Genomic DNA, 14014 nt, shown 5'->3' with positions numbered 1-14014 from the left:
CAGGATTGGGCCAATGGAATGACCCCCTGCTGTTTCAGCTCCTACTCAGCATAGTCCAAAGCTCTTCACCCACGTCATAACCACAACCTCATACTAATGGTGCAAAGCCCTAATGAGGAGTCAAAGCCTTTCAACTTGGTTTCATCTACTCAATGACCACTTTAACTCAGGAGACGGTAGGCTGACTCTGGTCCTGCAGGACTGTGTGCAGTGTATGCAGGCTTAAAGGAGAAATCCACTCAAAAACTATATTTTGGTCCACTGTTAGTCCACTGTTAATACAGACCCAAAATGTTTTGCATGTCAGCAGTCAAGTTTTCAAGATATTTGACTTTCAAGAAGCAAAGTGTCACTTGCCACATTATGATGATGATGCATGGACTAATATTATAATTTTTTAAAAGATAATATTTGAATGGATTTTTCCTTCAACTTTCTGCCAAGCGCTAACACACCTGATTCAGGTAATCAACTAATCATGGTCTTCAATATAGACCAGGTTTAGAGGAATCCGGTGTTCTACTGCCTAAGTCTGCACCCACTGTGGCACTCCAGAACAGTTGGTGCCCATTCCATGCATTAACCATTAGCGTAACTACTACAGTCTTGTTGAATAGCGCTGGGAAGGCCTAGCTGTGTGGATGATATCTTTCTTCACTCTCTGTTGACAAGAGAAGTTACCTGACAACAAACAGAGGATGACGGAGAGTTCCAACATCTGAACTTTACTGCTAGCCGTGTAAACTGTTTTGTGATGTTGCTAGACAACAGTTTCAGGGCTTTCTATTGCCAACCACCTCTGAACGTAGACTTGCTTCGTCTTGAACGATGTGGAGTGGAGGCCATGTTTTTGCTTTTAATTGTCACATCAACATGATGAATATGGCATGCCGCATTGTTCAAATCAGATTTCAAATCACATTTTATTCGTCACATGCTTCGTAAACAACAGGTGTGGACTAACAGTGAAATGCTTACTTACGGGCCTCTTCCCAGCAGAAAGAAAGAAAATAGAGAAATAATCAAAAAGTTAAAGTAATAATACAGTCCCTTCAGAATGTATTCATACCCATTTACTTATTCAGCCCAAATTCAAAATGGATTAAATAAAAAAAATTGTCTCACCCATCTACACACAATACCCCATAATGACAACATGTTTTTAGACATTTTTGCAAATGTATTGATAATTAAAACCAGAAATATATCATTTACATACAGTACCAGTCAAAGGTTTGGACACAAATCAAATCAAACTTTATTTGTCACATGCGCCGAATACAACCTTACAGTGAAATGCTTAGTTACAAGCCCTTAACCAACAATGCAGTTCAAGAAAGAGTTAAGAAAATATTTGCCAAATAAACTAAAGTTTAAAAAATTATAAAAAGTAACACAATAAAATAACAATAACGAGGCTATATACGGGGGTACTGGTACCATGTCAATGTGCGGGGGTACAGGTTAGTTGAGGTAATTTGTTAATGTAGGTAGGGGTAAAGTGACTGTGTAGATAATAAACAGCGAGTTGCAGCAGTGTAAAAACAAGGGGGGGGGGGGGTCAATGTAAATAGTCCGGGTGGCCATTTGATGAGTTGTTCAGCAGTCTTATGGCTTGGGGGTAGAAGCTGTTAAGGAGCCTTTTGGACCTAGACTTGGCGCTCCGGTACTGCTTGCCGTACGGTAGCACAGAGAACAGTCTATGACTTGGGTGACTGGAGTCTTAGACAATTTTTTGGGCTATCCTCTGACACCACCTAGTATATAGGTCCTGGATGGCAGGGAGCTTGGCCCCAGTGATGTACTGGGCCGTACGCACTACCCTCTGTAGCCTTATGGTCAGATGCCGAGCAGTTGCCATACCAGGCAGTGATGCACCTACTCATTCCATGGTTTTTCTTTAACTTTACTAAGAAAATAGTAAAAATAAGAAGGATGCCTGTATCTTTGTAGTAACTCAGTGTATTGATACACCATACAAAGTGTAATATAACTTCACATTGCTAAAAGGGATATTCAATGTCTGTTTATTTATTTTTTACACATCTACCAATAGGTGCCCTTCTTTGCGAGGCATTGGAAAACCTCCCAGGTCTTTGTGGGTTGTTGAATCTGTGTTTGAAATTCACGTCTCGGCTGAGGGACCTTACAGATAATTGTATGTGTGGGGTACAGACATGAAGTACTCATTCAAAAATCATGTTAAACACTATTGCACACAGAGTGTGTCCATGCAACGTATTATGTGATTTGTTAAGCATATTTTTACTCCTGAACGTATTAAGGCTTGCCATAACAAAGGGGTTGAATACTTATTGACTCAAGACATAATTCCACTTTGACATTATGGGATATTGTGTGTATGCCAGTGACACAAAATCTCAATTGAATCACAATTCAGGCTGTAACTCAACAAAATGTGTAAAAAGTCAAGGGGTGTGAATACTTTCTGATGGCGCTGTAGATACACAATGAGTAACGACCTCCCGGGTGGCGCAGTGGTCTAGAGCACTGCATCGCAGTGCTAGCTGCGCCACCAGAGTCTCTGGGTTCGCGCCCAGGCTGGGCTGGGTTCGCGCCCAGGCTCTGTCGCAGCCGGCCGCAACCGGGAGGTCCGTGGGGCGACGCACAATTGGCATAGCGTTGTCTGGGTTAGGGAGGGTTTGGCCGGTAGGGATATCCTTGTCTCAGTATGTAATAAAATGTATGCACTCTACTGTAAGTCGCTCTGGATAAGAGCGTCTGCTAAATGACTAAAATGTAAATGTAAAAATGTAACGATAACTCCACTATATACAAGGGGTACAAGTACCGAGTCAATGTGCAGGAGTACGAGGTAATTGAGGTAGATATGTGGGAGTTTTAATAACTTAACGGACAGAATGTGGAGGTTGAGAAGGAGGATGCTTGAGTTCAGAAGAGACCAGGGCTCTTTATAAAGTCATCTTTCCTGGGTTCCTTGCAAAATCATTTGGAGATGGTCTGACCTTAGACCTCTAATATGGTTGAGAAGGAGGCAAGGAGATAGGAATTGAGGAATCATGGAATGACTAATTGAGATAGAGCCAGGATGTAGAACACAAGAGGGAAGAACGTGTCACCACGGTCCATGCCACTCGCCGCCTGCTCCAAATTGCTTTCGGCACCTTGCAGAATTATTTCTAATTAAACATCCTCATGATTTAACCTAATTACCTTAAGGGATAATCGGGCGTGTTTTAAATATCATTTAAAGGTTACATACCTGTCCTGAATGTAAACCAAGATGTCGGCCTCTGAAGCAAAGCCTCAGTTATCCTACTACCATTATAGCTCTTCTCTTGCTCTCTCTCGGTCTCTACCGCTCTCTTTCTCCCCTCACCCTTGGCCTCTCTCTGTCTCCCTTCTCATTTCACCCCTCTCCCTCTTTATTGTCCTCTTTCTTATCCTGCTTGTTTTGTTCTGTGGTTAATATTTCCCCCTCTTTTATATCCTGACTTCCACGGATATCTCCAGCACTTAAGCGTACGAGTGAAATGAAAGTCAAGGAACAATGGGAGTTCCAGCAGCACAGGTTTTTGTCTGGACAAGACTAGATGAGAGAGAGAGGCGGGGGGTGGGTGGGTGGGTGGACGGAGAAGTGACGGACAAGGGCGAACATGGCCATTAGCCTTAAGTCTTCAAAGAGAACCACCAGGGTGATTTCAATTATCCTGCCACACTGTGCCAGAATGACTAGCAAATTGATAAAAGCATAATTGAACTTGCAGTGGGCAAGTAGTCAAGAAATGTCTGAGGCGTTTCGACGGATCTGAGTTCATTCTCCCCAAATGCAGGCCACCAGCGTACCCCACCCCCCGTGCTCCTAAATGGTGCTGAAATTACAATGATCGATTTTCGAATGTAAAGTAGCAGGGACTGTTAATGGCGCTGCATCTGAAGGAATAGCTAAGCAATTAAAAGTAGCTTGACTCTGTCTGCATTGATGTTGAACCCCGAGCTTCACTCTTCGACTACCAAAGCAATTAGCTTTTCATTAACGTTAATATGTACGCTAGCACTCAAAAATAGTGTTGGAGTAATCTCAAGCGCCACATCTAAGATTCTGGCTATCAAACAGAGATGCTATCACTGTGGGAAGATGATATCTTCATAAGTAAATAAGATTGTTTGCATCATCCAATTCAAAAGGTATTTGCATCTCCATCTTTTGAGGAAGTGCCCAGCACAGGTTTGCTATAGCATAATGTTGACTGCCCAGTGCAGTGATATGCAACATACCAGCAATTATCTACTGTGTAATAATAACATAAAATGTAGGGGAACTCCTTAGGTCAAGATATACCTTGCACATTCTCGATGTGATAGAGCCAGTGTCTGCTGACTGTCTTTCCCCTAATAGTAAATTGTTCACTTGATCTCATTGGTCAGGCAGTTACCTTAGCTGGTTTCTCAGTTCAGAAAAATAACTGACTGTGTTTGATTTAAGACACACCTCGGTGCTCCATCTCCACGTTGCTTTATCAGCACAGAATTTGTTTTTACATTGCTCGGCTTGTGCTGCTATCTTTATCGATGCCAGCAGCATACCACCCTGCATTTCACTGCTGGCTTGCTTCTGAAGCTAAGCAGGGTTGGTCCTGGTCGGTCCCTAGATGGGAGACCAGATGCTGCTGGAAGTGGTGTTGGAGGGCCAGTAGGAGGCACTCTTTCTTCTGGTCTAAAAAAAAATTACCTGAGTGGGCATTCTATGTTGTTTGTCTATTTCTATGTGTTTGGCCTGATATGGTTCTCAACCAGAGGCAGGTGTTTGTCGTTGTCTCTGATTGGGAGCCATATTTAGGTAGCCTGTTTTGTATTGTGGGTTGTGGGATGCTCTCAATAGTGCATCTGTATAACTTTTTGTGGATTTGAAGGCCCATTCCAAATCTTTTCAAGATTCTTCTTCACAACTGTGTGCTTGTGTATGGACCATTTGAAGTCCTTCGTGATTTGGCCACTGAGAAACTTAAAGCTCTCTACCCGCTCCACTACAGCCCAGTCGATGTGGGTGGGGGCGTACTCACCACCCCCTTTCGTGCAGTCCACGATCAGCTCCTTGGTCTTACTGACGTTGAGGGAGAAGTTGTTGTCCTGGTACCACACTACCAGTTTCTGACCTCCTCCTTGTAGGCTGTCTCATCGTCACCGGTGATGATGGTGTTAGAGTCGTGGGTGGCCATGCAGTCATGGGTGAACAGAGAGTACAGGACAAGACTAAGCACACACCCCTCATGGGCCCATCTCTCTCTCAACCCCCCTTCCTCTCTTGTCCCTTGTTCATTCACACTCCTTCTCTATCCCTCCCTCATCAACCTCCCCATCTCTCAATCCAATTTAAATCTATTTAATTTATTGACAAGACCAAAATACACTCATGCTTCCAAATATTGTTACAAAATGGGACAATGGGGAAAGGAACCCATCCCTGCCCGCTCTCTCCCTCCCTCTCCGCTCTTTGTGCAGTTGTGGGGCGCAGTTTGCCTATTCAGTGTGTGGAGAGTGTGTTGTCTGTATTGTGTAGCACCACAGTTAGTCATCAGAACAAGGTATGTGTGTAGGCCTGCTTCACACCTCGCTGTGTACTGTTGGCAGGGGTTACTTTGGATCAAAATTCCTAAATACAACACAAATAAACTGTCCCATCCAACACAGCAGCCATTGAGTGACTCACAAAAGCCCTCGACAGCAAGACATTTCCAGCTGATTCTCCTTCCATTGACCATTCTCAAGGACGTCTCCCCCTCTCCACTACTTTTACTGTACAAGGTCACTTTCACAGAGCCGCTCCATTCAGAGACCCACAATGGACGCCTCTCCCTTACGCTAAGTTATTACTAGTCTTCCCACGTAGCCTTGAGTACAACAGTATCCCTTTATTACCATTTCGTTACAAATTAAACATATTCCACTCCCAATTCAATGTGGTTGGTTACATAATACAAGCTTTTCATGGGGGGAAAATATGTGTGTACTTCCACAAAAAGTACCAAATACCATTTTTATGTGATTATTTGGTGTCCTTATGAAGAGAAAATGTATAGCTAGGCGTGTTACATTAATGTCTCGTGGTCTAAAGATTAAGAAGATTGCGTTATAGTAGGTCCTTACAGTCTTGTGTGGCATTTTTCTTCCCTATAGGAAAATATGTCACAGGTACAGTTGAAGTCGGAAGTTTACATACACCTTAGCCAAATACAACTTTGGAAGTATGCTTGGGGTCATTGTCCATTTGGAAGACCCATTTGTGACCAAGCTTTAACTTCCTGACTGATGTCTTGAGATGTTGCTTCAATATATCCACATAATTTTCCTGCCTCATGATGCCATCTATTTTGTGAAGTACACCAGTCCCTCCTGCAACAAATCAACCCCACAACATGATGCTGCCACCCCCGTGCTTCACGGTTGGGATGGTGTTCTTCGGCTTGCAAGCCTCCCGCCTTTTTCCTCCAAACATAACGATGGTCATTATTTATTTTTTATCAGACCAGAGAACATTTCTCCAAAAAGTACAATCTTTGTCCCCATGTGCAGTTGCAAACCATAGTCTGGCTTTTCTATGGCGGTTTTGGAGCAGTGGCTTCTTCCTTGCTGAGCGGCATTTCAGGTTATGTCCATATAGGACTCGTTTTACTGTGGATATAGATACTTTTGTACCTGTTTCCTCCAGCATCTTCACAAGGATCCTTTGTTGTTGTTCTGGGATTTATTTGCACTTTTCGCACCAAAGTACGTTAATCTCTAGGAGACAGAACGCGTCTCCTTCCTGAGCGGTATGACGTCTGCGTGGTCCCATGGTGTTTATACTTATGTACTATTGTTTGTACAGATTAACGTGGTACCTTCAGGCGTTTGGAAATTGCTCCCAAGGATGAGCCAGACTTGTAAAGGTGTAAAAAAAACAATCTGAGGTCTTGGCTGATTTCTTTTGATTTTCCCATGATGTCAAGCAAAGAGGCACTGAGCTTGAAGGTCAGCCTTGTAATACATCCACAGGTACACCTCCAGTTGACTCAAATGATGTCAATTAGCCTATCAGAAGCTTCTAAAGCCATGACATAATTTTCTGGAATTTTCCATGCTGTTTAAAGGCACAGCCAACTTAGTGTTTGTAAACTTCTGACCCACTAGAATTGTGATACAGTAAATTATAAGTGAAATAATCTGTCTGTAAACAATTGTTGGAAAAATTACTTGTGTCATGCACAAAGTAGCTGTCCTAACCGACTTGCCAAAACTATAGTTTGTTAGCAAGAAATTTGTGGAGTGGTTGAAAAACGAGTTTTAATAACTCCATCATAAGTGTATGTAGACTTCCGACTTCAACTGTATTTGCAATGTCTTTGAGCAGGTGCCGTATATTGTCATACGATAAAACGATATAAAGAAACTCTGCACACTGCAATCTATGCTCGCATGTGGTTTATTGGTGACAACGTTTCGAACACTCAGGTCTTCATCAGGTGCCATAAAATACGGTGGTCTGTATTAAAAGACCCACTCAATTCCAAAAACAACAAAATTATAATAGAAAATGGCTGTAAATAACACACAGTGGACCTTTAAATGTGTCTGTCTTCATTTTCCCTCCCAGGTAAGTCGAAGGTAGAGGAGACGTACGACACCATGTTCACCGTGACCAGCCAGCTGACGTTCACCGTCACCAAGGAGGATGACGGTGTGCCCGTGGTGTGCATCGTGGACCACCCAGCCGTCAAAGATGTCCAGGCCCAGACGTACCTTGTGGTACATTGTGAGTATGGGCCGACACTCAAACCCTATCTATTTTTACAGAAATATTCTTTGCACATATTATACGAAAACGTATGGAGAGCATGGGTTTTCTACTGATTGAGGGAAATCATTTTAGATTTTGTTGTTCCACATATGTTGACTGAACTTCGTCTATCCATACTTTTTTGCACCCAACACAATTTTGCCCTTTTTCTTTGAAAAATGTTCTCAGAGGCCTTTGTCCAACCTGAGACGACAGACAAAGGCCTCCAGACTGCATTTCAGGAACTAAAATCAACCAACTTAATGTTTGGCCTATGTTTAATATGCAGTAGTGGCATTATGATACAATGGGTAAGGCCCTGAAGTGCTTGAAGTGCTTGACTTGGCCTTTGGGCTGAAGACCTAGGCTTCAGATACCATTATCTACACAAAAGGGTAACGGTATTTTCTCTTGCCTTTCCTTCCAAAACTTGACATACAAAATAAACAAGGATGCTCCATCTGACTCTTCCTTGGAAGAGACGGGCTCATGTGCCTCGTCGTGACATTTGGCCACGCTCCCATTACAGTAGCAGACTGGTTCTCTAGGCTGCCCCTCTCAACTGCTTCTGCAGAGCTTGGTTGGGCTGCCCCTGCTGTCACGTTCGCACAAGTACTTTTTTCACATTGCGCTGGATAGATATGGAAGGGGAAGAGAGGATACGGTTCAATGTTTCACATTGAACTACCAATATGGTGGCAATTGGATTTGAAATTTTAGCGAATACAAAAAAAAATGTGCGATAATGAACTATCATTCCAAATTCTTAAAATTGTCCTCCAAGGTGAGCCAGCCAGCAGCCCAAATTCTACCCGTTCTCATTCCACCGTCCGCCTTGCGCGCTCTCATCAGAAACATCGCCTTGCCATGCTGTTGGGGCAGGCAAAAGCAATCAATGTTGAAGTCATTGAGTGCACAGGCTGGCCTAATAGACTTCTTTCTGCCATAGAAAATAGAAAAAACATGGCCATGGATATTAAATAAGTCCAGTAATAATATTGATGGCTTGCTGGGCAAGGTAAGCAGGGTTGCCCTACTGCTCTGTTGCCCCCCCTTCCTCCATGGGGTCACTAGTTCAGCTGCCCATGGCAGATGGATGGCCGAGGCTTGAGTGCTGCTGGGGGAAGCAGATAATAAAGCAAATAATTCTGTTAGCATAATGATAATGGTCCTCTCCCTGGACAATACAGATGCTCTCATTTTCCCCAAGTGGTAATACCAGGAAGTCACCGGAGCGTGTGTGTGTCTAGCGAGTTTAAGATGGGACAACTCCGAGACAGACACTGGTACTGTAGCCATCAAAACACTAAACCTCTAGTTTCATGAGGACATTTTGAAGATGACAAGGACAGGAGATATTACACTGCAGTGAGAGGACAATTCAGGGATGTACTGTAGTGTCTTTTGTCAGTACCAACCCTCTGCATTGCATGTAATGGTTTAATTTTAATCCACACACCACAAGTTTCGAGCAAAGTGGTTTCAATAACTTTTGTGAGAGTGCAGCGTAGAAACTAACACATCCCAAGCCTGAAACAAAGTTCTCTCTCGTAAAAAGGGTACATGCCCGTCCGCCCAATGTTGCGCCACGCCCATCACCCAGTCAGTGGCACAGCCTCTGCCAGGGCTGTAATTTGGACTCCTGGACGGCCTGCAGATTGCTGTGTGTTGACCGAAAAGTTTGGACAGTGGAGCGGCCGGGTTGAGCTCCGCTGTTGAAATATTTAGTGATCTGCAAGTACAGCAAATTCCACTACGTGAGCCCTGGGACAGCCTGGTTCTCCAGGCTGCCCCTCCAACTGCTTCTGCAGAGCCTGGTTGGGATGCCCCTACTGTCACGCTCGCACAAGTACTTATTCATATTGCACTGGATAAATATGGAAAGGGAAGAGCGGATACGGTTCGATGTTACACAATTTCACATGGTCCCAACAATATGGCGGCAATTGGATTCTACATTTTAGTGACTACTACAAAATAATGTGATAATGAACTATCATTCCAAATTCTTGAAATTCTCCTCCAAGGTGAGCCAGCCAGCAGCCCAAATTCTACACGTTCTCATTTCACGGTCCGACTTGTGCGCTCTCACCAGACACTTCGCCTTGCCTGGCTGTCGGGGCAGGCAAAAGCAATCCATGTTAAAATTATTGAGTGCATATAGAAAATAGAAAAAACATGGCCAGGGATATTAAATAAGTCCAGTAATAATATTGATGGCTTGCTGGGCAAGGTAAGCAGGGTTGCCCTACTGCTCTGTTGCCCCCCCCCCCCCTTCCTCCATGGGGTCACTAGTTCAGCTGCCCATGGCAGATGGATGGCCGAGGCTTGAGTGCTGCTGGGGGACGCAGATAATAAAGCAAATAATTCTGTTAGCATAATGATAATGGTCGTCTCCCTGGACAATAGAGACGCTCTCATTTTCCCCAAGTGGTAATACCAGGAAGTCACCGGAGCGTGTGTGTGTCTAGCGAGTTTAAGATGGGACAACTCCGAGACAGACACTGGTACTGTAGCCATCAAAACACTAAACCTCTAGTTTCATGAGGACATTTTGAAGATGACAAGGACAGGAGATATTACACTGCAGTGAGAGGACAATTCAGGGATGTACTGTAGTGTCTTTTGTCAGTACCAACCCTCTGCATTGCATTGTATTCATTTTAATCCACACACCACAAGAGAGCAAAGTGGTTTCAAGAACCTTTGGGAGAGTGCAGTGTAGAAGCGAACAAGCCTGAAACAAAGTTCTTTCTATTAAAAACAGTACATGCCTGTCCAACCAACATAGTGGCAGGTAGCCGGCAGGTATCCTAGTGGTTAAGAATGTTGGGCCAGTAACCGAAAGGGCTGCTGGTTCAAATCCCCAAGCCGACTAGATGAAAAATCTGTTGATGTGCCCTTGAACAAGGTACTTAATCCTAATTGAGCCTGTAAGTCGCTCTGAATAAGAGCGTCTGCTAAATGAGTAAAATGTAAATGGTGCCAGACAGAGTGGCACAGCCTCTGCCAGGGCTGTAATTTGGACAGATGGATGGCCTGCAGATTGCTGTGTGTTGACCGGATAGTGGAGCTCCGCTGTTAACATATTTAGTGATCTGCAAGTACAGCAACTTCAACTACAGGAGCCCTGGGGACAACAACATCAGTCTTAGTGAAAGTACCCAAATACTCCTCGGGAAATGAACCCATCAACAGGTCAAACACTGAGCAGAATAGGCAAATATACACTACATGACCAAAAGTATGTTGACACCTGCTTGTCGAATATCTCATTCCAAAAATAATGGGCGTTAATATGGAGTTGGTCCCCCCTTTGCTGCTTTAACAGCCTCCACTCTTCTGGGAAGGCTTTCCACTAGATGTTGGAACATTGCTTTCATTCAGCCATGAGCATTAGTAAGGTCAGGCACTGATGTTGGGCGGTTAGGCCTGGCTCGCAGTCGGCGTTCCAATTCATCCCGAAGGTGGTTGAGGTCAGGCTCTGTGCAGGCCAGTCAAGTTCTTCCACAGCGATCTTGACAAACCATTTCTGTATGGACCTCGCTTTTTGCAAATCAAATAAAAATTCTGCAAATGTATTGATAATGAAATACAGAAATATCTAATCTACAATACCAGTCAAAAGTTTGGACACAAATCAAACTTTATTTGTCACATGTGAAATGCTGACTTACAAGCCCTTAACCAACGATGCAGTTTTAAGAAGAAAAAAATGAGAAATATAACAAATAATTTAGGAGCAACAATAAAATAACAGTAGGGAGGCTATATACAGGGGGTTCCGGTACAGAGTCAATGTGCGGGGGCACCGGTTAGTCGAGGTACATTAGAGTGTCTAGTTTGAGAAACAGACGCCTCACAAGTCCTCAACTAGCAGCTTCATTAAATAGTACCCGCAAAACACCAGTCTCAACGTCAACAGTGAAGAGGCGACTCCGGGATGCTGGCCTTCTAGGCAGTTGCAAAGAAAAAGCCATATCTCAGACTGGCCAATAAAAAGAAAAAAGAAAAATAGGCAAAAGAACACTGGACAGAGGAACTCTGCTTAGAAGGCCAGCATCCCGGAGTCGCCTCTTCATTGTTGACGTTGAGACTGGTGTTTTGGATACATTTCCAAACTATGGTTAGTTTAGCCCTAATAACATGCCCCGAACTGCCTCTCTTATGGGTACAGTGCCTTGCAAAAGTATTCATCCCCCTTGGCATTTTTCCTATTTTGTTGCATTACAACCTGATGATGATGATGAATGTGATGATAATGATGGTCATATTAACACAACACCCAGCAGGAGTGCATTAGCCATACTGTGTGTGTTTTATTCTCGTGGTCCACGCCAGCCGTTGCTGCCTGGGCACTGTTAATGAAAGGTAATGGTGTGCTTTCTTTGACTTTCTCTCTCTTTCTTCTCTTTCTTTCTCTCTTCCTTCTCTCACATCTTTTCCATTCACTCTGCCTCAAATTCAAATTGCTTCTCTTTTCTCTTTTTCTCTATCGCCCTGCCACCCACCGCTCTCGCTTGCCTCTTTCTATTCCCTCCCTCTCTCTCTTTCTTCCCCCTCTGTGTCGCTCTCTGTCTTTCTCTCACGCGCTCTCTCCCTGTCTGTCTATCTTTCTTTTCCTTCTCTCCCTTCCTCTTCTCTCCCTCTATCTCTCTGTTTTTTCTCCCCTTGCTCTCATTAGCTCTGTACATAATACAGAGGCTGCTCTTTCTTCTGAACACGGCAGGCGAGTTGGAGTTCTGCCAAAGGGAGCAAAGGGGGGCCTTATTAGTGTTAACTTACTGTAAGGCAACATTAAAAGGCAGCCCCGACTGATTTACCCACTTTTATAATCCTGTTTCTGTCTTAAATGTTGTTGAGAGGACATTTATGGCTTTCTTACATAAAGCGTCCAAAGTGTCTTTGAGGTCCAGACGTCTTGTTAGCGAGGCAGCTTTATTTTCTCTTTCATCTCGTTGCCTTCCCCGGATACTGCAAGGACGGCAGATAGTGTTGGAAGTTGATAAACATTACGGCAACTGTGGCTAAAGTCCCGAAGGGACATATTGAAATTCAACTAATTTCACCCTGCAAAAGAAAATCTCTAAATAAACGAATCGATATCGACTGGACGACTAACCAACACTTAAAAATAAACAGTATAGGTTCGCTGTGGGACACTCCTTCACACACTACCGCAACCTGAAGGCCAGAATCTGTCAAATCGCCTCAACCTCGCCTCAAACAGTCCCTTCACAATCCCTCCAACTCCCCCGTAGGCAACATGCCACAGCAAATGTTGTAAAAACAGCTATGGACGACACATCTGCGTCAAATCCATCCCTTTACCTGTTGTCTATCACCGGGTGGTGGGGAGTAGAACCTGGCCAAACCTGTCCATTCTGCAGTCTGCGTATGACGGCCAGTCATGTTAATGGACGAGCTAAAGGTTGTTACTGATAGACCAGAAAGGTCAATGGTGTAGCTGTAGCCTGCTGTCGGTCCCATGGACTGTTGACAAACTGCACACCGGAGAGGAGAGAGGAGAGGCTTGGAGCATCCGTTGGAAGTGGACAGTGTGCTGCTGTGAAGATAGGAGGATACAGTAGGAGAACGTGGCCGTTTTTGAGGGTGTTGTGTGTAGGCTACTTACCAGTGTAGGCTCATGGAGGGAGGAACCATTGGATGGTGTCATTGTAATGGATAGAAAGGAGCCGATTTTCCCATCCACCAGCCTCCACTGGTACTTATTGAGGCCCAAACTCTGAAAGACCTTAGCATTGCATAGATACTTTTTATTTAACCTTTATTTAACTAGGCAAGTCAGTTAGGAACAAATTTTTATTTACAATGACGGCCTACCCCGGCCAAACCCGGACGTCACTGGGCCAATTGTGCGCCGCCCTATGGGACTCCCAATCACGGCCGGTTGCGATACAGCCTGGATTCGAAACAGGAAGTCTGTAGTGACACCTCTAGCACTGATATACAGCGCCTTAGACCACTGCGCCACTCGGGAGCCCAAATAATAGTGACGTGTTGATAGATAAAAAATATGGTTTCAAACAAAGATTTACCAAACTACAATACAAACGCTGAGTTTGTACCTGAAGCTTTAGAACTGTCTTTTTTTTATACAATATTCATACATTTTGCTCCAAATTTTTTAACATTTGTTTCGTGAACCTGCCAACCACACGTCCTTACACTTCACATTGCATGGCCTGCATCAAC

The 14014-nt window shown here is 44.0% G+C and overlaps 1 protein-coding gene across 5 annotated transcripts in view; it reads left to right on the top strand.

Annotated features, from left to right (window-relative positions):
• Positions 1–14014, top strand: part of cadm1a (cell adhesion molecule 1a) — a 418595-nt gene that overhangs the window by 352399 nt on the left and 52182 nt on the right. For all 5 annotated transcript variants that reach the window (XM_071327384.1, XM_071327376.1, XM_071327368.1 and 2 more), the window contains one exon: positions 7616–7774. In XM_071327384.1, the coding sequence (XP_071183485.1) occupies positions 7616–7774 (159 nt within the window). The remainder of the gene's footprint in view (positions 1–7615; positions 7775–14014) is intronic.

The sequence above is a fragment of the Salvelinus alpinus genome, chromosome 1, assembly GCF_045679555.1.
Source record: "Salvelinus alpinus chromosome 1, SLU_Salpinus.1, whole genome shotgun sequence".
Classification (NCBI taxonomy): domain Eukaryota; kingdom Metazoa; phylum Chordata; class Actinopteri; order Salmoniformes; family Salmonidae; genus Salvelinus; species Salvelinus alpinus.
This window is presented reverse-complemented; position numbering and strand designations above follow the sequence as displayed.